Source organism: Agelaius phoeniceus, chromosome 14 (assembly GCF_051311805.1).
Source record: "Agelaius phoeniceus isolate bAgePho1 chromosome 14, bAgePho1.hap1, whole genome shotgun sequence".
NCBI lineage: Eukaryota > Metazoa > Chordata > Aves > Passeriformes > Icteridae > Agelaius > Agelaius phoeniceus.
In genome coordinates this window covers 20,055,539-20,080,803 of record NC_135278.1, presented here as the reverse complement: position 1 = coordinate 20,080,803, position 25,265 = coordinate 20,055,539, and the positions used below count along the sequence as shown (strand labels likewise).

The following is a 25,265-nucleotide window of genomic DNA, read 5'->3' as shown; positions in this document are numbered from 1 at the left end:
AGTGGGGATGGGGGAGCCCCTCTGTGGAGGTCCAGGAGCACGGCGGGATGGGGCTGGCCTCGTCCTGTGCTTCCGTCAGCATGGCCGTGGCTGCAGGCCAGCAGAGAGCAGCATGCCAGCAAGGAGCAAGCCTGTCTGACCTGTTCCTCCAGGCTCAGGGGCCCAGAACAGGCTGCTGTTCCCAGCTGGAGCACTGGACGCCCCAGGGCTCAGGGCCCTGCAGTGGAGGGCAGGCAGGAGGGGAAGGGTGGCTGGCACAGCAGTGGCAGTGGGTGCTGATGGGACCCGGACATCCTGGCCCCAAAACAGGAGTGTGACACCCCCCACCCCAGCACCCATTTCTGGGGTCAGCTCAGTTTGGGTGCTGGACTGAGGATGCTCATCAGCCCTGGGGGCCCATGGAGGTGCAGCACTACTGGTGCTTGGTCTTAAATCACCCACCTGTAATGGATGCCCAGGCTGGATCCTGGCACCAGGGCAGCACTGTGACCCCAGGAGGCTTCTCTTCCTTTGGTGGTTTCCCTGGAAGATGGGCAGTGCAGGCTGGGGAGAGAGGCCAGGGAAAACAGAGCTGTTGAGCCAGAACAGGATGGATCCTCCACAACATCTTCCCAGGAAATTCCTGCCTTACAAAAAAAGCCCATTTTTGTCCTCAGAGGTTGCAAAACCCCGGGAGGAGCAGGCAGACACCCTGTGTGACCCGGCCGTGGGGAACAGGGGATCTCTCAGCTGGGGCCATCCCCGGCCAGCACAAGGGGCTCGTTCTGGTGTTGGCCTGTTGGGTCAGCCCTGCCTTCCTGGAAGGAGCCTTTGAAAGCTCCGGCATTTCCTCCAAGTGCTCTCAGGGGAAAGTCCCCAGGTGCCGTTCCCAGGCCGGGCTGTCTCACCTCCTGTGCTCCATAAAAGCGGCTGGCAGCGGCGGGCGCGGGCACAGCGCACCATGGGCAACTGGCTGGTCAACCACTGGTTCTCAGCTGCTGTGCTCGTGAGTCTCTGGGGCTGGGGGCTCTGCAGGGTGCTGGGCTGTGCTGGGGGACCCTGGGGGTTTATGGGGGAGATGGGGGCTGATGAGCTGTCCCGGGGCTGGGCTGTGGGCAGAGGCAAGCATCCCCTCTGCTCCCCAACCACACACCCTGGCAGCCAGGGGAGGGATGGGCTCTGGAAACCTGAAGTCTCAGGGAAAACACAGCTCATGGGAAAGGAGGTCCTGGAAAACTTCAAAATGCTGCTGCTTTGCCTGGCCACTTTGGCTGGGGGCCTGCCACGTGCCTCTTCTCCCCTTGTGAGAGGAGGAGGATCCTGTGAGAACTCGTGGCAGGGTGAGGAGCTGGCACCATAGGGACCATCTGCCGTGCTGCAGCATCTCTGGTGTAACAGAGCTTGCCTGGCCAGCACCCATCAGCTGCTCAGAGCTGTGTAAGGATCTGTGAATGCCTGGGAACATGGGGTTTACTGACAGTTGGGCTATTTTAATTTTTTAAGTTACTTAAAAAAGAAAAAGAAAACAGCCAAAAACCAAATACACAGCAGGGTGTAATTTTTTGGGTGTTTTTTTTGGGACCTGTGCAAAAATTCAGTGGCTGTGAGAGGCGGCAGTGTGGGATGCAGTGGGGTTAGGCAGGGGACAGCAGCACGGTGGGGCCAGGTGAGCCAGCTCTCTGTGAAACTTCCCTCTCCCAGAATCTTTCCCACACAGTCCTGACCACACTCTGGATCTGCTTTCCCTCCCATTACACGGGTGTTGCCTGCTCCTGCCTTTCCTCCTTCATCATGCTTGGTGATGCACAGGGCAGTGTGTGACAAGACACAAGACTTCCACACCTCTCCCCACCTTTGACCCTGTGTCCCAGCCCTGTGTGTGACAGGGCAGCTCACAAGGAAACAGGATGGATACTGTCTGCTGTCTGTCCTGACACCCTCTGACTGCACCCAGCCTGAGTGCTGCAGCGTGGGAGGCTCCCAGGACAGGGTTCCTCACAAGGCTGTGACTTTCCCCTGCAGGCAGCCTGGCTGGGCATCAACATCTTCCTCTTCACCTACTACTTTCTGTTCTTTGACCGGGATGAGCGCTATTTCTACACCAGGGCCATCCTTGGGGTAAGGGGCTCCCCACAGCACCCTGCCTGCCCAGGCAGGGCCCCTCGGGGTCTCCTGCAGTGGGGTGGGGGCTGCAACATCCCACGCCCCTCTCATGTTCTGTTCCCTTCTAGCCCACCATCATTCCATCCCACTCCACAGCCTGGCATTGCACCATGCTAGTCCCTGTCCTGATCCCTGTCTGCTCTCAGCCCAGCAGCATCCCAGCCCAGCCTAGCATAGCATCTCCCCCTCCAGTCCTCTCCTAGCTCACCCCTCCCAGTCCCCATGCCAGCCCAGCATCCCTCCATCCCAGTTCCCAGCCTAGCTCAGCACTGACTGATCCCACCCTGACCCAGTCCTGCACAGCCACAACAGGACAGTGGTGCTCACCCCTCTCTCCTCCCCAGTCTGCCTTGGCATGGGCTCGAGCATCAGCCAAGTGCCTCAACTTCAACAGCATGCTGATCCTGCTGCCCGTCTGCCGCAACCTGCTCTCCTTCCTCCGTGGGACCTGCTCGGTGAGTGTCCATGGTGGCACAGCCAGCGTGGCCGTCCCCATCCCTGTCCCATCCTGACACCGTCCTGCTGCCTCTCCCTGCAGTGCTGCAGGCGGACCTTGCGGAAGCAGCTGGACCACAACCTCACCTTCCACAAGCTGGTGGCCTACACACTGGCCCTGCTCACAGGTACCCCTGGACTGGGATGGGGTGACAGTGGGGACTGGGAGCTGCCCGGTGGTGACTGCCTGTGCCCTGTCCAGCTGTGCACACCATTGCCCACCTCTTCAACCTGGAGCGCTACAACCAGAGCCAACAAGCCTCTGACAGCAGCCTCCCCGCTGTCCTCTCCAAGATGCACCTGCAGGGCAGCGAGTGGCTGAACCCCATCCACTCCAACCAGACGGTGAGTGTGGCCTTGGCATCCAGCAACCCAGCACCCCCTGTCCCCTGCTCCCCTGACCCCCCTGCTGCCCCTGCAGACCGTCGAGTACGTGGCTTTCACCACCATCCCGGGGCTCACGGGGGTGATCATCACGCTGGCACTCATCCTCATGGTCACGTCCTCCACCGAGTTCATCCGCAGGAACTACTTTGAGCTCTTCTGGTACACACACCACCTCTTCCTCGTCTACTTCGCTGGCCTCGTCATCCACGGCATCGCGTAAGGCTCCTCAGCAGTGCCAGGGCAGGACAGCGAGGGGCAGTGCACACGCACCCTGGTGGGACAGCCACGGGGACGGCCCAGTGGGCTGTGACCTGCCATTCCCAGGGCGGGCCAGCCCAGCTGGCCTCACTCAGTGTGGCTCAGCCCTGGCTGGGGGCAGAGCTGGCCCCTGGGCTCATGCCTCACCTCCCTGCAGCGGGCTGGTGCGTGGGCAGACGGAGCAGAGCATGGCAGAGGTGCCCCCCTATGACTGCGCCGAGTACCTCACACAGCGGGAGCAGAACTGCACCCACAGCTGCTGCAAAGACCCCGAGTTCGGGAGCATCCCTGCCGAGGTAGGGCAGTGGTGGGGTGGCTCTGGGGGAGAAACTTCCCTTGCCCTGGCCCTGCCCAATCCTTTGCTCTCCTCCATCCTCACAGTCCTGGAAGTGGGTTCTTGCCCCCATCATCCTCTATGTCTTTGAGCGGCTCCTGCGGGTCTGGCGTGCGCAGCAGAAGGTGGTTATCAAAAAGGTGGGTGGTGCAGGAGCCTGCTCCTCTGCCAGCTCCTCCCCTTGGAGTCACCTGTGCCACAGCCCCTCGCTGTGGTGGCCATGGGGAGGCGGGCAGGGGCCACAGGCACAGGGGCCAGGCTGAGCCCTGCCCGTGCCTCCAGGTGGTCATGCACCCTGCCCGCGTGCTGGAGCTGCAGATGCAGAAGAGGGGTTTCTCTATGGAAGTGGGGCAGTACATCTTTGTCAACTGCCCTGCCGTATCTGCTCTGGAGTGGCACCCCTTCACCCTCACCTCTGCCCCCGAGGAGGACTTCTTCTCCATCCACATCCGGGCAGCCGGCGACTGGACGGAGCGTCTCATCAACACCTTCCAACTGGAAACGCCCAGGTAGGCTGGGCAGTGCCCAACAGGTCATGCCAGGGATCTGGGGAGGCCGTAGCTCTCACCCAGGCCCTGCTCTGGCCAGGGTCGAGGTGGATGGTCCCTTTGGCACAGCCAGTGAAGACGTGTTCCAGTACGAGGTGGCCATGCTGGTTGGAGCGGGCATTGGTGTCACCCCCTTCGCCTCCATCCTCAAGTCCATCTGGTACAAGTTCCAGCAGGGTGACCAGACCCTCAAGACTAAGAAGGTATGGAGCGTCCTGTGGCACCAGCTGTGGGTTTCTTCCTCTGGCTCTGCTCCACCCTGACCAATCCCTCTCCCCCTGCATCCCAGATCTACTTCTACTGGCTGTGCCGGGACACAGGAGCCTTTGCCTGGTTCAACGACCTGCTTGCCTCCCTGGAGCAGAAGATGGCTGAGTCGGGCAAGGCAGACTTCCTCACCTACCGTCTCTTCCTCACTGGCTGGGACACCAGCATTGTGAGTCAAGCACGGGCTGGCATGGCTGCAAGAGGGGGACACAGGGCGGCCAAGCTGGGCAACAAGGGCAGGGCAAGCATGACAATGGCTTTTAGGCACCAAGTCCAGGCACAGTGTTTGGTGGGATCAGCAATGGATGCTCCTCTGTGGTGAGGGACTGGAGGGGGGCTCGTGGGTGGTGCCTGGGTTCTCACCATCCCTGCCTGCCCAGGCCAACAACGTGGCACTGCACTTTGACACCGCTACGGACACAGTGACGGGCCTCAGGCACAAAACCATCTTCGGGCGGCCCATGTGGAACACGGAGTTTGCAGCAGTGGCTGCAGCCCACCCCAGGTGAGAGCTGAGCAGGGAATTCGGGATGTTGGAGTCAGAGGCACGCCCTCTACCCTGGCACTCAGCACTGGGCTGGCTGTGGGAGAGGGGTGCTATCCCAGGCAGGGAGCCCACAAAGCTTTTCAATCCCTTTTCCCTGAGTTGCCCTCCTGCCCTCCTGCCCCACTGACATGCCCATGCTGTTTGCAGGTCAGTGGTTGGTGTGTTCCTCTGTGGGCCACAGGCCCTGGCAAAGAGCCTGCAGAAGTCTTGTCACCAATACTCCAGCCTGGACCCCAGGAAGGTCAAATTCTACTTCAACAAGGAAAACTTTTAAGTGGCAGCGAGGCTGGTGCCCCAATGTGCAGGGACTGTACTGCCTCAAGCCTTTCCAAAGCAAGGCCAGGAATACACATCTGTGCATGCACTGAAGCCAAGCTGGACACAGCAAGGTACTCTGTCTCCATGAGAAATTCCAGGTTCAAAGACTGCTGCCTGCCTGTCCTTGTGTTCAGGGGGTCCTCATGGAGCAAGTGGGCCTGTAGCTCACTGGGAAAGCAGAGCCACGTTCTGTGATGCTGCTGGAGCAGCAGGAAGCCATGGGAGCCCAGCAGGTTGGGCAGAACCACTGGATGGGGATGGGACATGGGCATCCATGCAGGTGTCAGGGGCCAAACGTGCCCCTCAGGGTTTAAACACTCTTTTGTATAAGAATAAATTAAACTTCCTTTTCTTTGTAATGAAAGCCTCTGTGGTGCCTCAGCTGTGCAGGTACAAGAAGCCCATGCTCTGCCCCTTGCAGGGCTTCTACAGAAGAGCTGGTAGATAGCAAACCCTCTGGGGTGCAGGATCAGACACCCCTCTGCATGGCACCCCAGAGCCAGCCTGCACCTAGCACACAGCTCAGCTCCCACTGCAGCTCCCAGCAGGTTCTGCTCCAGCATGTGCAGGAGGGAAACCCCGCTCCCTGAGCAGGCTGGCGTGGAAAGTGATACTGCAATCGGATCCAGAGCCCTTCCTGCCCTGCCAGCAGGGACAGAAAGCCAAGCTCTCTGTCCTGCCCTTCCCCTAGACCCCTGTAAACAGCACACTACAAGAAATTCCATTATTAATTCTTGCCCTGGTGTGGGGAGGAGGGAGGATGGCAAGTGGTTTGGACAAGACTGGAGCCAGGTCATATTGCTCCCAGAAGCCAACACTCCCACTCTGGCCTCCATGAGAGACCAAGCAAGGCAGCCAGGGACATGAATTTACTCAAACCCTCCTCCCGCTTTATTTCAAACACCATAAAATATACACAGAAAAAAAAAAAAGGATGAACTGGAGGAAAAAACCTCTTGAGGGTGATATAACCTCTCCTAAAATGCACCGTCAGCTCAGGTAGCAATGGGAAGCAGCTGCCATGGAGCATCACCTCTATCCAGGCACACGGCATCTCCATCTTGTGCCTGCCAGAAAGAAGGAGCAGAGGGTCAGCCAGGCACAGAGGTAAGCAGGGAAGAGTCCCATTCTAGGCAGCTCTGTTTTACTGGAGGGGAGCAGGCACAGGATGAGACCAGGCTAAGGACATCACCTGTCAGGGTGCCCCTGTGGATTTCTGGATTTGCTCCTTCAGAATGAGGATGCTCTGCCGCTGTTCTGGGGGCAGCATGGCGATCTGGTCTGCTGTCAGCTGCAGGACCTGCATGATCAGTGCTGCCTGTGGGGAAAGAGGGGTCAGAGACTTGTCCTGCCAGAGCAGCCACAGCATACCAGAGCCAGGGAGGGGCTGACCCCGCCACAGAAAGGCACACAGGAAGTGCTGCTCCTACTGTCTCACCCTTTCCCTTTTGTTCTCTCACCTTCTCGTGATCCTGGGGGGTGACCTGGCTCTGTCCAGGGCTAAAGCCTCCAGGCTGACCAGCTCCCTGGACTCCTGCCCCAGGTATGCCTCCTCCCTGCATGCCTGCCCCAGCCATGTTAGGAACCTGGGGGAGAAAGACAGGGGTTAGGGACTGGGGGTTTCTGGACTGAGCAGTACAAATTCAGGAAGGTAAAAGAGATTGTTAGATGGATGCCCTCACGGGCTGCTTGAAGATGCCTGAGCACAAAGAGAGAGTGCATTTTATGTGCTCTCCCCTCCCAACTCCTGTGCTCCTTTCTGTGTCTCAGGAAGAGGTGGAGAGAGGCCTGAGCCTTGTCCTGTCCTCAGCTGATGGGGAGTGCCTGGGGAAATGGGACAGATGCCCTGACCCCTCAGTGACCAAAGCCTGGTGCTTCCCACACCCCTGCCCAGCCCCAGCCCACAGGGTGCTGCTGGTGCCCGAGCAGCTGAGCAGAGCCGTGTGTACCTGGCGGGGCCCCTGCGGGCCACTGGCTCCCATGTTAAGTGGCCCAGGGCCCTGTATCCCCCCAGGCATCGGGCCACGCGGGGTGGGACCCGGCCCTCGGGGCTCCAGGCCCCGGGGCTCCAGGACCCTGGCCTCCATGGCCCTGGCTTCCAGCACTCGTGGCTCCAGCACCCGCGGCTCCAGGCCTCGCGCCTCCAGCGCCCGCGCCTCCATCACGCGCGGCTCCAGCCCTCGCGGCTCCAGCCCCCGGGGATCTCTTCCGACTGCGGAGGAAACACAAGGTCAGCTCCTGAAGGAAGCAGCGCTGCAAGGAGTGTGGCAGCGAGCCTGCTGCCTCCTTTGTCTGGGGGCCAGCAAGCACCCAAGAAGTGCAGGGCGGGGGGCAGAGGGGACATGCCTGGAGAAAGTCCCTTGCACCCTGGGACTGTCCCTCCTTGCCTGGAGTCAGTCATTTCACTGCCCAAACCCCCTTCCTATGCCTTGGGTTGGGGCAGCCGGCTCCACTCTGACTTCCTGCCTGCACAATCCAAGCCACCCATATTTCATGCCCCCTCTCTCACCTCGAGCATCCATCAAGGGCCCCCGCGGCTCTCCCATCAGTGGTCGGGGTTCTCCCATGGGTCCCCCCCTCATCTCATGGGGGGGGCCACGGCTGTCATGACCAGGCATATGGTGCATAGGGGCTCCCTGGTGGGGCGGCCCAAGGTAACCTCTGACGCAGAGAGACGAGGAGAGCAAAGCAGGAGGAGGAGAAAAAGCGAGAGAGTGTGAATCAGACACTGGCTTGGCACGGTCTGGGCAGAGCGCTGGGATTGCCCCCGAAGCCGGCCACAGGGGAGGAGGGTGAGGCTGGCACAGGGATGGGTGCTGGTGGCCCCATGCCACAGGGCAGCTGCCATCACCCCGGGGAGGTCCCTTCCCCGGGGAAACGGGCGGGCCCCCACGGTTGGCAGCACACAGGCCTCCGACCAGGCAGCAGTGACTCCCGGAAGGCTGGTGCCATCCCTGTCCTCAGCGAGAGGCTACCCTTGGGCAGGGGACAGTGCCAAGGGCTCCTCTCCTTCCCTCTCCCCTCACCTGGGCTCCACTTCTCCAGTGACTGAGAGCAGGGTCCCTCCGCGAGGGTCATTCGGGGCATCTCCCAAAAGGCCTCGGGGCGGCGGGCCACTAGCAGGTAGAGGTCCACGCTGCATAGGGGCCCTCGGGTCTGGCATGGGCACTGCCAGGGAGACACACAAGAACTCGTGAGGATCTGCATGACCAGTGCCGTGCCAAGACTGTCCCGGCGCTCTCAGGCTGGGCGTGGGGCAGCCATGCTGCTCCCCTGAGCTGTGCTGTCTGCTGGGGACACAGCCCCACACACGAGGCTGGAGCACACCAAAGCTCCTTCCCTGGCTGCCAATTCTATTCCTTTCCTTTTCTTCTCGGGTTTTACTTAAGGTTCCTTATGGCACCAGGGGCCAAACCAAGCATGGGTGCCCCCATGGCAATCCCTACCAGTGTGGGCATCAACACCCTGCTGACTGACGTGGGGCCAGGAGCAAAGCAAGACCTGGAAGGCTCCTGGAAGCACAGTGTCAAAGAGGGTTGGATCTGAGACAAAAGCCCTTTCCAAACAAGCTCTCCTTTTCCACTGGAGGCTCCATGCATGGTTCTAGCCTGTTCTCTCCTGTAGCCCTATAAGAAATCCTGCCTCCTTCCTTTCCTCTTACAGCTGTCAGGCTACAAGGAGTGACATGCCAGTCCCTGGCCCTGAGAACAGCAGGGTGAGAGCTGCTCTCTGCACACTCCACAACGAGCTCCATGGGAAGAGGGAGCTGGTGCCGGGGTACCTTGAACGCGTTCGATAGACGCAGGCCTGGCAGGTCCCACGGGCGAGAGCTGCAGGTTCCCTGGGCAAGCAGCAGGAAAAGAGGGAAAGAGCAGACACGTAAATAGTGTATGCACGCATGCACTGGCTTTGGGGACAGTGCTGCCTGCAGGATCACGCACCCTGAAGTCCCCAGAAAACCTACAGAGAAAATGTTCCAAGTCTGGTTTATCAACCTGGTCCGTTCACACCCCGTTTGTCAGCACAGGCAGGACAGGCAGCATGGCACAGTCCTTCCCTCACTCAGGGACAGAGGCAGGCACAGAAGACATCCTGCCAAGAGACGTGGCATTCTGTGGGGCCACGCCGGCCCCACAACGCACACCAGCTTCTGCTCTCCAAAACCTTCTGGGTGCCAAGAACTACCAGACAGCGTTCAGGAAGACAGTGCCCACCCCAAAGAAAATGAGAGTCAGCTGACCCTAAGGCCAAAGGATCTCAGACTGGGTTTGCATGTTGCTGAAACAAGGCCTGTGATAGATGTCAAGGCAACACAGGTGACAGTGTCTGCATGTGCTGTTCCTGGGAGAACAGAACACCGGGGCCGTACTGACCTACACATGGACACGTGTGAACCGTAAGGAATCGGGGCCCAGGGCTGGGCCGGACACACCGTGCCTGCGGAGGGAAAGCCGAGCCGTCACCCTCCGTCCGGGAAGTGCCTGCCAAGCCTCAAGCCAAACGGAGACCCAGCTCCCTCTGCTGGGCACGGCGCGGGAGGACGCGGGGCCGCACCAGCTGCTCCCCAGCACCCAGGCAGCGAAGGAGTAGGACAAGGACCAGAGAGGAGCAAGCTCTGCCTGCCCGCACAAGCACAGGGACAGATATGGGCTCGCAGAGGTGGAAAACACAGACACATCCCGCTCGGTGGGGACAGGCAGCTCTCCTGGCTGCCAGGGCACGACTGCACAACAGCGTGCAGAACGAGCTGGGAGCCAATCTGGGCATGGGCTGAGCCCTGGGAGCCAGGGAGCTGCTACCACAGCCTTGTGCCTCAGTGAATGAACCTGGGCACAGCCCCGGGGCTGGGCACAGCCAGGCTGCAGACAGCTGGGACACAGCACTGCTCACTGGAGTGAGGCTCACACCACACACAGCACTACACACGTCTGTTTTACCTTGTCCACGCTCCAAGGGGACTGGCCCTGCACCTGGCATCCCAACCTGTGGCTGCATCCCACCTGAGAGGGGACAGGCAGAGATCAGACCCCTCCTCAACCATCCCTGATGACTAACCTGTTCCTTTGGTCCCAAATACCTTCTCGCTCCCAGCTCCTGGGGGAGCATCTGGAGGTTTATTCCCTTGGTGTTGGTTCCCCCCAGGGATAATCCAACTTTGCAGCCCACCTCTGGCAGCAGCACAATGTACAGCACAGGATTACGTGTGCTCTCACAGGGCTGAGCCCTCTGGTTAGGGGGAAGGCAGAGTGGGGTGTGTGCAGGACCCGTGTACTCACGGTGGGGCAGCTCGGCCCAAACTCACCTCCTGGAGCCATGGGGCCAGGGCCTGGGCCCTGCACAGGGGCTGCCATCTGTCCCGGGGCTGGCACTCCCCCCTGCATGGGTGGCTGCATCAGAGGAGGAGCGCCATTGACGTGCATCCCGCCCTGCCGGAGAGACACTGGGTCTCAGGGACACCCCAACACCTGGGCATGTGCCCCAGCTGGGGAGCTGGCACTGCCCATCCTCCTGCACAGCTCATGTGTTGTGCAGGCTCTTACTATGGCCTGTGGCTGGGACGATGGGGTGTTCTGGGGGTTCAGCTGCGCGTTGGGCCCTGGCCCAGGCCCCGGTCCTGGCCCAGGCCCCGGGCCTGGCACTGCTTGCTGGTTGCCTGGGATCAGAGGAGGAACACTGGTCTGGCGATGCAGGATTTTCTAGGGAAGGAAGAAGGAGAAAGGAGTTCTTTTCCACTGCCATTCCACAAAGGCTACCACCAATATCCTCCAAGATATCCTCCCACCTCCCCTCCCAACCCTGGACGAGCAGCAAGGCACAAACCAGGGCAATCTCCGGGTCGACGATCCTCATGACCACCTGGGCCTGCAGCAGTGCATAAGCCAGCTGGGGGTTCTGGAGCAGCATGTTCCTGGCTTCCTGGGGGCTGTTCTGGACACACAGCTGAGGAGACAGGCACTGATCAGAGCTCTGACAAGCTGTGACATGGCTGGGAGGGTGCAGGCAGTGGCGGGAGGAGCTGTGCTCACACAGGGAGCACGGCCCTCCTGCACTCACCTTCATCTGCTTCATCAGCTCAAACATCTGCTCAGGGGGCAGGCTGGCCACGGCCCGGCTGATGGACTCGGGGGCGTCCTCTGGGTTGACAGGGTCCCCATAGGGTGACTCTATGATGGGTGCACCTGTGCCCAAGCCTGCAACATGAACAGCACATGGAACAGGCTCATCAGGAGGGGAGCACCAGCCCACCACGGGGAAAAGGAGGCAGCAAAACCAGGGAGACTTTAGGAGGAATTTCTTCCCAGAAAGGGTGATTAGGCATTGGAACAGGCTGCTCAGGGAGGTTGTGGAGTCACTGCTCCTGGAAGCGTTTAAGTAAAGACTGGAAGTGGCATTTACTGCCCCAATCTATTGGGGCAATACAATTTGATGCAGTGTGTTTGGTCAAAGGCTGGACCATGATCTTTACAAACCTTTTCCAACCCAAGTAATTCTGTGATTCTGCAATCACCTGGGAGTGAAATCCCAGAGCTGAGCTCGTGCATCCCTCTGGGGCACTACTCACAACCCCTCTCAGATCAGGTCAGGTCAGCTCAGCCAGCCTGGAAGAAGAGACCCACCATGCCCGGCAGCTGCCAAGGCCGGGCCCAGTGTGAGGGAGCCCCCAGAATCCTGGCTGACTCACTCTTGAGCTCCTCCTTGTTCTTCTCGCTGGCGGCGTTGTCCACGCGCAGGGCCCTGCCGCTGAACTCGCGCCCGTTGAGGTTGCGCATGGCGCTGAGCGCCGTCTCCTGGTCCTGGTACTCACAGAAGCCATAGCCCTTGGGCTTGCCCGTCTCCCTGTCGTACACCAGCCTGCCAGGGAGCAGAGACATGCTGCTGCTGAGGGAGTGTGGGCATCTCGCTGTGCCCATGGCTCCTGCAGCTTGGGGGGGATATGGGGACAGAGCCCCAGCAGTGCTGGGAGCACAGGGAGAGCTCAGGGGGATACAGGGACAGAGCCCCAGCAGTGCTGGGAGCATGGGGACAGCTCAGGGGGATACAGGGACAGAGCCCCAGCAGTGCTGGGAGCACAGGGAGAGCTCGGGGGATACAGGGACAGAGCCCCAGCAGTGCTGGGAGCATGGGGACAGCTCAGGGGGATACAGGGACAGAGCCCCAGCAGTGCTGGGAGCACAGGGAGAGCTCAGGGGATACAGGGACAGAGCCCCAGCAGTGCTGGGAGCACAGGGAGAGCTCAGGGGATACAGGGACAGAGCCCCAGCAGTGCTGGCAGCATAGGGAGGACTCCCCAAGGCACACAGCAGTCAGGCCCATGCCCAAGCCAAAGGGCCTGCTGGCTCCTGGCACGGCTGCTCCCAAGGCTGTGGTTTGCAGGATGCCCACCTGTGCCAGCTGTGTACCTCCTGTGACCCCACGAGGGACAGGATGGGACTGGCTGCTCCCAGAACTCCCAAAAGCTGAACTGAGAGCAACAGGGCCTGGTGTCCAGCCTGGAAAACACCTGTGGGAGGCACAGGGACAGCAGTGAGGAGCACAGAGCCCAACCAGCACCTGAGCCCTCAGCAGACACAGCAGGGCAGCTCTACATCCACCTGCTGTGCTGGGGACACTGTGCTCCATCTCCAGGTGACCCTGGCACAGCCTCACAACCCCTGCAGCTGCTGCTCTGTGTGAGGAACCAGCCTCGGGGGGCCGGGGAGGTTTACATGGGATCTCAGACAAAGTTCCTTCGCCAAAGCGGCTGCCAAGCACCAGAGCAGGCAGCCCGAGGCAGTGGCTGAGCCACCGTCTCTGGAAGTGGCCAAAAGGTGTGTGTGCATGTGGCACTTGGGGATACGGTGGGCTGGGCAGTGATGGGGGAACGGTTGGGCTGGAGGGTTTTAGAGGCCTTTCCCAACGTTACGGATTTGCGGTTCCACGGTTCCGAGGCCGCGGGGCTCGGTCTGCGCCGAGCAGGGGGACCCGGGGGAGGCCTGCGGCCGCTCTCACCTAAAGCTGACCACGGGCCCAACCTCCGAGAATATGTCCTTCAGCTGTTCCTCCGTGGCCTCATACGGGATGTTTCCCACTGCGGAGACAGACGGTGCCGCCGGTCAGCGCGGCGGGTACCGGCCCCGGCGGCGAGGGGGGGATACCCGCCGGCCCCCCGCCTGCCCCTGCCCGTCCGTGCCCCTTTCCCTTTGCATGTCGCGGTCCCGCCCCGCGGCCTCACCGAACACGGAGCGCAGGGACCGATCCACGGCGGGGTCCCGCACCGACAGCCCCGCCATCGCGCCGCCCGCGCCGCTTCCGGTCCGCGCCGCAGCCGTCCCCCGCTTCCGCTTCCGCCCGCAACAGCTCGGCAGCGGCGCTTTCAAAAAGCGCTCCGGCGAGAAACGCGGGTGAGGGTGCCGGGACTCCCCGGGACCCCCGGACGGGGCGGCCGAGGCCTCGGGGATCCCCCTGGAGCGGCTCCGGGCGGCCCCGCGGCCTCAGGGATGCCGCTTCGGGCAGCGATCCCGAGGCACAGCCCCTGGCGAGCCTAACACCGCCCGGGGCTCGGCATGATGGAAGGCACGGAGGTCCCCACGACTGTCCCCACGGCTGTCCCCGCGCTGGCCACAGAGCCGAGGTTCGCCCAGCGCCTCAGGTGAGGGGCAGTGGGGACGGGAGCCCTGTGCCGCTCCGGCAGACGGTGCAGCCGGAGGCTCCGCGGGGCTGCAGGGCTGAGCGCGCCTGGCCGTGCAGGCAGTGTCTGGAACAGGAGCGGCTCCTGGACGGGCGCTACGGGCTGCAGCGGGTGCCGGGGGGCCGCGTGGCCGTGCCGGTGCTGCCGGAGAAGCTCTCCCAGCTCTGCCTGCCCGCGGAGGTGCCGTGTGAGCTGCTCGGGATCCAGGTGAGCACAGCCGCCCAGCTCCGAGCCCTGCCTGCAGCGGTGGGTGCCCAGCCCCTGGCACGGCCCTGCCGCAGGACCCTGTCCCCTCCAGGGCCGCCCGCCGGCTCTCGCCGGCCCAGAGGCTGCGGGAGGAGCTGCGGCGGCTGCTGGGGGCCGGCTGGTCGGGAGAGCTGGAGCGGGACGTGCCGCACGCCTGGCAGAGGCACGGGGACCTGGTGCTGCTGAGCGAGGACAGCTTCAGGGCTGAGCCCTGGGAGAGGCTGGGTAAGGAGAGCAGGGCTGCCTGTCCCGGGAGAGGCTGGGTAAGGCGAACAGGGCAGCCTGCCCCAGCCCGGCCCACTTCACCCACATCTCCCGGGTGCTGTGTTGCAGGCTCAGTGCTCTGGGAGACGGTCGCCAAGGCTTTGGGGGCCCGGCGGGTGGCCAGGCGAGGACGGGTGATGCCGGACGGGATGCGGAGCCCCAGGGTCACCCTGCTGCTGGGCCAGCACGGGTGGGTGGAGCACGTGGACAACGGCATCAGGTGGGCAGGAGCTGTGGGATGCGGGTGGCAGGGAAGGGACTGCCCTCACTGTCTGTGTGGGGTCTTCCAGGTACACCTTTGACGTGACCAAGTGCATGTTCTCCCCGGGAAACATCACCGAGAAGCTGCGTGTGGCCTCACTGCCCTGCTCCGGGGAGGTCCTGGTGGATCTCTATGCAGGTAACAGGGATGGAGGAGGTACTGATGGCACCCAAGTAGACATGAAATGTCATTTCCAGCTTGGAATGAAAAATAGTCAGGCTTAGAGCTCCTGTCTTGTCTGTGAGCTCTTCAGCTATGTTGGCACTGCTGTCCTGCCTGTGTCCCTGCAGCCTCTGGACACTTAGGATGTCCTGTTCTCAGGCTCTGTGCCTAGTGCTGCTTTGGGGAATCACTTGGATCCAGGGGAAAGATTTGCCACTGTTTGTGCTTAAGGAAGTTAGTGCTTCCAATTTGTGCCACGCTGAAAGGACATGGCACCCACAAAACTGCTCTAGATTAATCAAACCAAGTGGTAATCTGGACACTTCTGCAGAGCCAGGCAGGTTTCAACCTGATGACCAAAGACTGAATAAACCCCTCTAAACATTTTCCAAGGCAGATTTTGCTTTTGCAGAAGAGGGAGGGATAAACTTCCATTTTTCCAGTGTTTGGGCTTTCTCTCACCCAGAGCAAAGCATACTTGGAGAGGCAGGGTGGCAGTGTGCATCCTGCCCTGCCCTCGGGGAGGAGTGTGGGTCTCTGGAGGTCCCTGCCCTCGGCCACTGCCTGCTCCTGCCTGCAGGCATCGGCTATTTCACGCTGCCATTCCTGGTGCACGCCGGAGCCGCCTTTGTCCATGCCTGTGAGTGGAACAGCCACGCCGTGGAGGCCCTGCACAGGAGCCTGGTGCTGAACGGGGTGCAGGATCGCTGCCACATCCACAGTGGGGACAGCCGGCAGGTGAGCGCTGCAACGGGCCAGGTGGAGCTGCTCCCTCGGGCATCCCCTCCCCTCTGCTCTGTCCCCAGCTGCATCCCCCTCACCTCTGCTCTGTCCCCAGCTGCAGCTGTGCGATGTGGCAGACAGGGTGAACCTGGGGCTGATCCCCAGCTCGGAGGAAGGCTGGCCAGTCGCCTGCCGCGTCCTGAAGAAGGACACGGGTGGGGTTCTCCACATCCACCACAACGTGGAGACTCGGCCCGTGCCAGCCACGCCGCAGAGCGCGGTGCTGCTGGCTGAGCAGGGCTCTCCAGAGGCAGCCAGCCCTGGGGGAGAGGCACAGCACGGTGGGGAGGAGACTCTGGGGGCCAGACTCAGGCCCGAGTGGCAGAGCTGGGCTGAAGGCACGGCCACACGCATCCAGGGGCTGCTGGCGGAGCTGCACGGGCGGCCGTGGCGCAGCAGCGTCCTGCACATCGAGCCGGTGAAGTCCTACGCGCCACACGTGCATCACCTCGTGCTGGACCTCGAGTGCCGGCCTGTGCTGCCTGTCTAGTGGGGCACGGGCACTGCTGGGGCTCCAGCTCCTTTGGAAGGGTGGCCAGCGGTGTCCTGCTGCCAGCAGGATGTGCCTTGTGTCCCCTAGTTCCCAGGCGGCAGCACTGCCCAGCAGTGCCTCCCCGTGCCCGGGGCACCCAGGGTTGTGCTCCCCACAGCAGATCCCATCAGGATCCAGACAAGGATGGAGCAAGCTGGGGCTCAGAGTGCCAATGTTCTACCCTGGCTCTGCCAGTCACTGCCCAGGTCTTGGACTTGTGGTAGCACCTTGAGCCCCATTTTCACACAGGAGAGAGCCACAGTGCTGGGAAGCCTTGGGTTCCTGCTGGGTTCATTTCAGCAGGTCAGGGACAAGCTTTGTGCTTGTATTTACCAGCATGCTTTTTTAATGTACTGGAAGCAAGTCTGTTCATCTTGTTTCCTTCCTATCTTTTTTTTCAGAAATAAAGATATTTCTCACCATCTCTTGTTGGTGTCCAGTTAAAACATAAACACTGGTGCAAGCGTGGGGGTCTGGCCTGGGGACTTTGGGTCCTAGGGTGGTGTGTGGAGGGGCTCAGGGAGCAAAGCCTCTGTGGCATTGTCTGCCTGCTAGCCCAAAGCCTTCAACATCTGTACTGTGTACTCCCAACGGAGCGAACCCCTGCCCCATGAGGAAGCTCCCGCTCGCCCTTTGATGTCTCCGCGGTTTTTTCCACTGTGTCAGTGTCGCATCGCTTCCCATCCCTGGGGTGCGGCCGAAAGTGTGGGCAGAGCCGCGTCCTCCCGTTTGCCTTGGGGCTGCACCCAGGTGGCCTCCCCCGCTGTCCTGAGCGGCGAGAAGCCGCCTCCCCTCGGGTGGAGCCCCACGGCTCGGCCAGCCGCGTGTGCTCGGCGTCCCCGGTGCCGTGTGCGGGGGGCCGGGACCAGGCGCCCTGCGGGGCCCGTATCTCTGCCGCCAAGGACAAGGGCAGCGGCTGGAGCCTTGCGGCGGGGACACCGCGGCCGCTGCCTGGGCTCCTCCTCGGGGCTGCCGGGGGGTTCCCCGCAGTTCGGGTGTCGGTGCCTCTGTGCTCTCCGGGAGAGGCCGCCCACCCAGCCAGGGCCACGGGGCACCGGGGGAAGGGCCCGCAGCTCTGCCGGGGGTGATCGGGCGGGAAGGGGCTGGAGGGAGCGGGCACCGCCTCCCGCACGGGCCGCCCCGTCGGTGCCGCAGGTGCGGCCGGCGCGGCTCCTTTAAGGCACCAGCACCGCCTTCCCCTCCCGGCTCCCCCTCCCGCTGCCGGGAGGCGCCGGCCGGAGCCGCCGCAGGTACCGGGAGGATCGGGGGGTCGGGCGGCGCTCCCCTGGCGGGGTACCGGGGGATCCCTCGGCTGCTGGGGAGTCGGGGGAGCCAGGGGTCCCTCTGTGGTCGGGGGTCGAGCCGCGGTGTCCCAGGGCGGGGGCAATTCCCAGCCCCGGTGGCCGCGCTGGGAACGCGGTGCTCCCGGTCCCGTACCCCCTTTCCCCGACAGAGGAACCTGGGGTCGGTCCCGCCGCCCCCTCCTCCCCGAGGGACGCGGCTGCGGGGCCGGGAAGGTCCCTCCCGCCGGTTCCGCCGAGCCGGGCGGGAGCGGGGAGCGGCTGCAGCCCCCGAGCGAGCGCTCCGGCTCCGTCCCGGTGCCGCCGCTGCAGCCGGGTCCTGTCCCTGCCGCGGGTCCTGGTGCGCGTCCGCTCCCGGCAGCTCCTCCGGCGGCTCCGCGGGCAGCTCCGAGCCCCGGTGCGCTCGTGGGAGGGAGGGGCAGCCCGGGGCGGCTCCTTCCTGCCGGGGCTGCCGCGGGTGCTGGGCGTCAGCCCGGTCCCACGGAGCCGGCTGAGGTCACCGGGGCTGGCGGGCGGCCCGAGCCCGGCCCGGGGCAGGGCGGAGAGACGGCGGGCGGGCCGGTGTCGCGGGTGCCCCGTCCAGCCCCGGCAGCGGGCACGGGGCACCTCAGCAGCTGGCACGTCCCTAGCTGACAGCCGGTGAGGGCCAGCCAGGCCGGGTGGAGCGATGTCGGAGGCTGTGGACCTGTCCTTCCTGTCGGACGTGGAGCGAGATCTGATCCTGCAGGTCCTGCAGCGCGACGAGGAGCTCCGCAAGGCAGAGGAGAGGAGGATCAGGTGCGAACGCGGCTGGAGCTGGGCAGGAGCTGCTTCCCCGCTTTGCTCTGGGGCGGGTGAGTGACGGTGTGGGTGACGGGTGTCGCCGGGGTCCCTCTGACCGCTCCTGGTGTCGGCTCTGAGCAGGCGCCTGAAGAATGAGCTGCTGGAGATCCGGCGCAGGGGAGCCAAGCGGGGCAGCCAGCGCTACAGCGAGCGGACCTGCGCCCGCTGCCAGCAGAGCCTGGGCCGCCTCAGCCCCAAGGCCAACACCTGCCGGGGCTGCAACCACTTGGTGTGTCGGGACTGCCGCTCCTACAGCCCCAGCGGCTCCTGGCGCTGCAAAGTCTGCACCAAGGAGGCGTGAGTAGCCTGGACAAGTGGCAGGGACATTCTGTACATCCCTCCTGTCTTCTTCCTCCTCTCAGTTGCCTCAACTTGATGCCCCATGGCCAGCCTTCCCTAGCCTGGCTGCTTCTCCCCAGTGCAGGGCGCTTGCTCTGCTGTCACTCCTGGGGAGGGTTCCCACATTTGGGTGATGGAGAAATGCGTCATACCCCACTCTTGTGTCTCCTACATGTCCTGCTCCTTCACTCCCTGAGATGACTGCAGTGTGCCCCTTGCACAGCCTGTGTTTCAAGCATCCCAGGTTTCCTCCCTTTTGGCCTCCCCTGTCCTACAAAACTCGGCTTGCTCCCGTGTTTGCTGAGGATGTAGCTGAGCCTGTCAGCTGCCTGGTGGATGGTCCCTGCCCAGTCACCTGCTGATTTTGCCCATTGTGCCTGTGTTGTTGGGTTGTGGCAGCACCCGGGGTGGGTTGGGGCACAGCAGACAGCCCCCCTTGCCCCTGACTGCCCCCACCACCCCTGCCCTGCAGTGAGCTGAAGAAGACAACGGGTGACTGGTTCTATGACCAGAGGGTGAACCGCTTTGCCAACCACCTGGGCAGCGACATGGTGCGGCTGTCCCTGCGGCACAGGCCAGCAGGTAGGGTGCCACAGCAAAGCCCTCTCCCTCAGCCCAGCCTTCTGGGGTGCTCCAGCTTTCCCCAGTGCACCTCTGCCCATCGTGGAGCTGAATGGGAGCAATTCCTGCTCCCACTCACTCAATGAGTGAGCTTGCAGCAGTGTTCCTCCTGATGCCTCTCTGCTTCCAGCCAACAAAAGAGAGACTGTGGGACAAACCCTGCTCCAGAAAGCCCAGCTCAGTGAGCCTAAAAGCTCCTCTGCAGTCCGACAGCCGAGCCCCCCTGCACCCCGGGAGGGGTCCAGGTAAGAATCCCTGCTGTCCCCCGTGCTCCAGCAGCAGCTCTCATCCGCTGCAGGTTTGAGAGCAATCTGCTGCCCCGTGTGGATCATCGGTGGCACAGAAGCTCTCTCAGACCGACCTCCTCGCCAAACAGGACATACCTGTGGTTTTGCTTGTCTGCAGTTTGTTTCCAGATGCCTCAGAGCCTCGGGATGGCAAAAGCGACACAGAGTCCATGGAAAACATGAGCTTGGACAGCTACAGACTTAGTCCTGCTGATGGGGGGGGCAGGTGAGAGGATCCCAGGGTGGGTTGTCCTTGGCAAGACTGGCTGGCAGAGGATGGCACCTTCATCTGAAGTGTGTTTTTCTGTCTAGTGAGGGGAAGCTGGCTCCTCAGGCTGGGCTGAAGCCTGTCCCTGTCCTCTGCTCCCAGGCTGCCACAGGCAGCTCAAGTGGCACTTCCTGGCCAGCACTGTCTCTGCCAGCAGTGCTTGTGGCCTGGGACAGACCTTTCTGTGTCTGCCACAGGAGGAACTCCCTGGAGAGAACCATCCCTGGAAAACAGGTTGTTGGGCCAGCAGGACCTGCTTCCTCCAGCCTGACCCTGCCCGTGTGCTCCAAGAAGGCATTCTCTGAAGGACGGGTGCGTGACGCTGCTCCGGCAGCCTCAGCCCTGTCCTGGGGCGTGGGGCTGGGCACACACAGGGCTCCCAGCCCTGCCCTGCTCTGAAGGGACTCTTCCTGCCCAGGATGCCGCCGTGGGGACCCACAGCAGCACCTTGGTGGACGAGCATGAAACGATATTCAAGAAGAACCCCCGGCGGGTGGTGAGGCCTGCGGGTGAGAGATGTGCGGGTGCTGACACGGCCAGGGTGGGCACCTCCTCCTCCCTGGGCTGGGAAGGGCTTTCAGTGCAGCTGGGAGAGCCTGGGGCAGCCCCCTGGGCTCTGCTCGTCCTGCTCTGTGCCACTGTTCACTGCCTGTCATGCAGAGTACACCAAGTCCGTGATCGACCTGCGCCCTGAGGACCTTGTGGGGGAAGGTGGCTCTCTGGGGGACAGGAGCAAGTCAGTGCCTGGCCTCAACACGGAGCTGGTGAGACCCTGAGCCCACGGGATGGCTGCCAGGTGTCAGCTGGCTGTGCCCTACCGCTCCCCTCCCTGGCGGCTTGTCCCTGTCCTTGCAGGAGGAGGAGGAGGAGGACATCGATAACCTGGTGGAGATCCACCGGCAGCGGGTGGCCCGGGGCAGCATGCGCAGCGGCACCTCCTCGGTGAGCCCCGGGGCATGGCCCTGCTCTGCTCTGCTCTGCTCTGCTCTGGGAGGCAGTGCCAAAGGCCTGGGTGGGAGGGATGCAGGGCAGGCAGCTCCTGGAGGGAAGGGGTAAGGGTCTTGTGTGTGGGGGCTCCTTCCCTTAGAAGGGACTCAAAATGCAGAGACTCGGCTCTCTTCCAGGCAGCTGTGTGTGGGCATCCCCAGCCACGGGGAGGTGAGGGGGGCTGTGCAGAGGAGGCGCAGGGAATAACCTTGCTGAGGATGAGGAGGGACTGTCAGGTGATGCTGTGCCCACTCAGCCCTGCCTTGTCTTGCAGAGCACACTGGGGAGCATGGTCAGCATTTACAGCGAGGCCGGCGACTTCGGCAGCGTGGCTGTCACCGGGGGCATCTCCTTCTCCCTGAGCTACGAGCAGAAGACGCAGACCTTGTTCATCCACGTGAAGGAGTGTCGGCAGCTGGCCTTTGGGGACGAGGGCAGGAAGCGCTCCAACCCGTGAGAGCCAGGGGGGCGATGGCTGCTGCCACCACTGGTGGTGCCCAGCTGGGTGGTGGGTGCCCACCAGAGATGGGAGCTGTAAGTGGGAGGGTCCTGGTGAGGCAGAAGGTCTGGGGCTGCCCTGGGGAGCTGGGAGGATGAATTGTGGGGGGCCTTGCTGAAGTGCTGCCTGCTCTCCCCTCAGCTATGTGAAGACCTACCTCCTGCCCGACAAATCCCGGCAAGGGAAGCGCAAGACAACCATCAAACGCAACACCATCAACCCCCTGTACAACGAGCTGCTGAAGGTGAGAGGGGCTGGGCTGGGCTGCAGCTGCTCAGGGGATGCTGCTGCAACAAGCAAGGGGAGGGGTGAGCTCCTAACCCTGCAGCGGGGTCTCTGCAGAGGACCCATGTCCAGAGGCTGCGCCCTGAAAGCTGCAAAATCCCTGCACTCCCAGCTGTGTCCTGGCTGTGCTGCCAAGCCCCAGTGCCATGGTGGGGTGGAGGCACAGCTGCAGATGTGACTGTGTCACAGGACATGTCCCTGGTTCCTGTGGCATCCCCCAGAGCAGAGGCATCCTGCTTACCCTGGATGTTTCCTTCCAAGGTGAAGGCTTCCTGGCCCCGGGGGCATGTTACAGTGGCAGGGAGGGAGGGCAGCACACCACAGGGGCAGAGATGAACTCTGGGCCCCAGGGCAGAAAACTTGGCACTGCCCTTCACCATCCGTGCTGTCTGGCTCTGTCCCTGAGTCTGGCAGTGCACCTCTGAGGCCAGGCACTCTTGCACAGCAGGAAGTGCGAGCTGTGCTTTGGTTTTCAGGCTCCCACAGACAGGTTTGCTGAGGTCTTGTGCTCTGACCACCTGAGGCTCTGTGGTCTGGCAGAGCTCTGCTGGCGGTGGGATGGCTGCATGCCGTGAATCCAGGCTCCAAGGGCCACCTCCTGGGGGAGCACAGGCTCCTGCACCTCTGCCCTGGGACTCTGCAGGCATGGAAGGAAAGAGGAGCAGGCTCCCGTGCACACCCATTGCTGCTCAGTGTCCTCTCGTGCCTGTGGGCTGTAGCTGATGGAGTTTGCCAGGCTGTGCTGCCTGCTCACCAGTGGTTTTCTCTCTCTCTCTCTCTCTCCCCCCACCCCCAGTATGAGATTAGCAAGTCCCTGCTGCTGGCGAGGACGCTGCAGTTCTCGGTGTGGCACCACGACCGCTTCGGCCGCAACACCTTCCTGGGGGAGGCAGAGGTCCCTCTGGGGGCCTGGAACTTTGAGAGCCACCTGGAGGAGTTCCTGCCCCTGCATGGCAAGGTGTGCCCCTGCTGCCCACAGCCCCCTTGCCTGGTCCTGCTGGGGGTATGGCCCTGGGTGGGCAGAGGGGTGTGGAGACCTCAGCCAAGCATTGCCAAAAGGCTTGTGCCAAATCCAGTATTTGGAGGTATGAAAACCCTAGATGCAGACAGCAGTGCTGTTGTAGTAAAAAAGGGAAAATCTTCTGCCTTGAGCCTGGCTTCCATCTCCTTGTCAGGTGATTGGGCCAAAATAAGATCCCAGAGGAGCTGGGCTACACTGGTCATGCTGGGGAGAGTTTTCAGGCACTTGTGCCAGCTCAGCCACATCTAGGAGAGGCCAAGTCCTTTGTCCCAGCCTGGGGAGGCGCTGCACACCAGGCTGTCACTGTGTGTGCCATGGCTTCTCTGCAGGGGTTGGTAATTCTCACCTCTTGGCAGATTGGGGCCGATGCTGCTGGTCTCCACCAGTACAAGGGGGAGCTGGTTGTCTCCATGAAGTACATCCCATCTGCCAAGCATCCTGGGGCTGGGAATGGCAGGAAAGGTGAGTGCTGGAGCTCTGGGATCAGCCCCCTGCAGGGCCTGCTCCTGGCTATGCAGGCTGGCTCTGGATGGGGTTCTTGGGTGGTGTCACTGCAGCCTTCTCTGCCAAGCTGCTCTGCCTGTCCTCAGGCTGCCTGAACCATCTCATTCTTCCCTGGGGCTGGACCATCGGGCCCTGCATGAAGCAATTTTGTCTGCCTTTGCCCTCAGCAGGCAGGGCCAATACAGGAGAAGGCAAGAGGAGATGCCAGTCCAGGCTCTGCACCTACCTCTTGGATGAAGGGTGCTCAGCAGGAACTTTCCAGAAGTTTGCAGTGGTAGAAATCAAATTTGATTAATTTCTACTGTGTTGGGTTTTTCCTAGGCAAAACAGGGGAAGGTGGTGAGCTCCAGGTCTGGATCAAAGAAGCCAAGAACCTGACAGCAGCCAAGTCTGGAGGGACCTCAGACAGCTTTGTCAAGGGGTGAGTGAGGGCCCTGGGGCAGGGGTGAGGAGGGCACGGTCCTCCCTGGCTGTACTCCCAAAGCTGCTGGGGGACCTGGAGGAGGCCCTTGCAGGGTGCCGTGGTCCTTCTTGCTGAGCCCTGCCAGGACAGGCAGGAAGGGGGGCTCCAGGCCAGGTCCTGGGGTGCTGAGGTACCCCAGCCCCCAGAGCAGGAGGCGGGTGCCCATGTGCTGCTGACCCAAGGGCTGCTCCCCCAGCTACCTCCTGCCACACAAAAACAAAGCCTCCAAGAGGAAGACGCCCGTGGTGAAGAAGACGCTGAACCCTCACTACAACCACACCTTTGTCTACAACGGCATCAAGGCCGAGGAGCTGCAGCACCTGTGCCTGGAGCTGACAGTCTGGGACCGGGAGCCGCTGTCCAGCAACGACTTCCTGGGGGGAGTGCGCCTGGGGATGGGCACTGGTGAGAGCTGCACCCCTCAAACCCTGGTAGAGCAGCATCCTGGGGATGGGCACTGGTGAGAGCTGCACCCCTCACACCCTGGTAGAGCAGCCTGGGGATGGGCACTGGTGAGAGCTGCACCCCTCACACCCTGGCACAGCAGCAGCCTGGGGATGGGCACTGGTGAGAGCTGCACCCCTCACACCCTGGCACAGCAGCTGGGGATGGGCACTGGTGAGAGCTGCACCCCTCAAACCCTGGCACAGCAGCTGGGGGTGGGCACTGGTGAGAGCTGCACCCCTCACACCCTGGCACAGCAGCTGGGGATGGGCACTGGTGAGAGCTGCACCCCTCACACCCTGGGCACAGCAGCTGGGGATGGGCACTGGTGAGAGCTGCACCCCTCACACCCTGGTACAGCAGCTGGGGATGGGCACTGGTGAGAGCTGCACCCCTCACACCCTGGCACAGCAGCTGGGGATGGGCACTGGTGAGAGCTGCACCCCTCACACCCGGGCACAGCAGCTGGGGATGGGCACTGGTGAGAGCTGCACCCCTCACACCCTGGCACAGCAGCTGGGGATGGGCACTGGTGAGAGCTGCACCCCTCACACCCGGGCACAGCAGCAGCCTTGCTGGGGGGCTGTGCTGCGGGCACCAGGCTGCCCCAGCAGCCACCTGTGCCCTCCCTTTCCCCAGGCATGAGCAACGGGCAGGCTGTGGACTGGATGGACTCCACGGGCGAGGAGCTGAACCTGTGGCAGAAGATGTGCCAGTACCCGGGCTCCTGGGCAGAGGGGACCCTGCAGCTCCGTGCCACCATGGCCAAGCTGGGGCCCTAGGCTGTGGCACCAGGGCTGGCACTGCTGTTGGGAGCCACGCTCGCTGCACAGCCTGGCAAGGCAGCCAAACATGCGTTGGGTTTTTTTCTTATACTTTAATAAACATGACCTTCTCTAAACAGGCTTGGGCAGAAAGTCTTCTTGGCCTAGCTTCATTTAAAGCTTCATTTTCCTCTTGTCATAAGCCTTGTACCAGATTTCAGGCTGAGCTGCAGTTTGTGTGAACCCTCCCTTCTTCTCCCCCAGGCAAAATGCTTTTAAATGTCATTGTGTTTTTATTTCTTCCCATTCTTTTTCCTACCACCCTGTCCCAGAGTCTGCTCTCTCCTTGTCCTCTCCACCCTGTTCCCCATACACAGCCCAGCCCCAGCTGCAGCACTGGTGGATGGAGCTGTGTGGGGTCAGCCTGGGGGGGTTGGGGATTGTGGT

The 25,265-nt window shown here is 62.4% G+C and overlaps 4 protein-coding genes across 9 annotated transcripts; 3 read left to right on the top strand and 1 right to left on the bottom strand.

Moving 5' to 3' along the window:
* The first annotated feature begins 12 nt into the window (after positions 1-12).
* On the top strand, positions 13-5,660 carry NOX1 (NADPH oxidase 1). Its single transcript, XM_054641350.2, has 13 exons — positions 13-985; positions 2,002-2,097; positions 2,487-2,597; positions 2,681-2,765; positions 2,840-2,982; positions 3,059-3,240; positions 3,440-3,578; positions 3,664-3,756; positions 3,899-4,125; positions 4,205-4,367; positions 4,454-4,600; positions 4,812-4,936; positions 5,126-5,660. Exons 1-13 carry the CDS (start codon positions 941-943, stop codon positions 5,250-5,252), a joined length of 1,683 nt encoding a protein of 560 aa, XP_054497325.2. The 5' UTR covers positions 13-940; the 3' UTR covers positions 5,253-5,660.
* A 504-nt stretch (positions 5,661-6,164) lies between these two features.
* CSTF2 (cleavage stimulation factor subunit 2) lies at positions 6,165-13,649 on the bottom strand. Of its 4 annotated transcripts, XM_054641535.2 has the most exons (15): positions 13,509-13,649; positions 13,286-13,364; positions 11,979-12,148; positions 11,351-11,487; positions 11,117-11,236; positions 10,837-10,992; positions 10,599-10,722; positions 10,234-10,296; positions 9,078-9,137; positions 8,323-8,464; positions 7,806-7,957; positions 7,246-7,508; positions 6,757-6,882; positions 6,489-6,614; positions 6,165-6,363 (listed from the first exon to the last, which is right to left on the bottom strand). In XM_054641535.2, the coding sequence occupies exons 1-14, from the start codon at positions 13,564-13,566 to the stop codon at positions 6,492-6,494; spliced, it is 1,773 nt and encodes a 590-aa protein (XP_054497510.1). In that variant the 5' UTR covers positions 13,567-13,649; the 3' UTR covers positions 6,165-6,363; positions 6,489-6,491. The 4 variants fall into 4 exon arrangements, with proteins under 4 accessions (XP_054497510.1, XP_054497512.1, XP_054497513.1 ...); XM_054641537.2 differs by lacking the exon at positions 9,078-9,137; XM_054641538.2 differs by lacking the exons at positions 7,806-7,957; positions 8,323-8,464; positions 9,078-9,137.
* Position 13,650: 1 nt separating this feature from the next.
* Positions 13,651-16,635, top strand: TYW2 (tRNA wybutosine-synthesizing protein 2). Of its 2 annotated transcripts, none has more exons than XM_054641368.2 (7): positions 13,651-13,925; positions 14,024-14,171; positions 14,246-14,435; positions 14,544-14,664; positions 14,765-14,874; positions 15,479-15,636; positions 15,737-16,635. In XM_054641368.2, the coding sequence occupies exons 1-7, from the start codon at positions 13,840-13,842 to the stop codon at positions 16,169-16,171; spliced, it is 1,248 nt and encodes a 415-aa protein (XP_054497343.2). In that variant the 5' UTR covers positions 13,651-13,839; the 3' UTR covers positions 16,172-16,635. The 2 variants fall into 2 exon arrangements, with proteins under 2 accessions (XP_054497343.2, XP_054497342.2); XM_054641367.2 differs by having other exon boundaries at positions 13,653-13,925; positions 14,544-14,694.
* Positions 16,636-17,353: 718 nt separating this feature from the next.
* On the top strand, positions 17,354-24,955 carry SYTL4 (synaptotagmin like 4). 2 transcript variants are annotated; one of them, XM_077186056.1, is made up of 17 exons: positions 17,354-17,463; positions 18,144-18,291; positions 18,418-18,633; positions 19,148-19,257; positions 19,427-19,541; positions 19,702-19,809; positions 20,049-20,163; positions 20,270-20,360; positions 20,512-20,615; positions 20,707-20,793; positions 21,113-21,291; positions 21,479-21,581; positions 22,419-22,580; positions 23,000-23,105; positions 23,469-23,568; positions 23,807-24,015; positions 24,694-24,955. In XM_077186056.1, the coding sequence occupies exons 2-17, from the start codon at positions 18,182-18,184 to the stop codon at positions 24,834-24,836; spliced, it is 2,058 nt and encodes a 685-aa protein (XP_077042171.1). In that variant the 5' UTR covers positions 17,354-17,463; positions 18,144-18,181; the 3' UTR covers positions 24,837-24,955. The 2 variants fall into 2 exon arrangements, with proteins under 2 accessions (XP_077042171.1, XP_054497473.2); XM_054641498.2 differs by lacking the exon at positions 17,354-17,463 and having other exon boundaries at positions 17,532-18,291.
* The last annotated feature ends 310 nt before the right edge of the window (positions 24,956-25,265 follow it).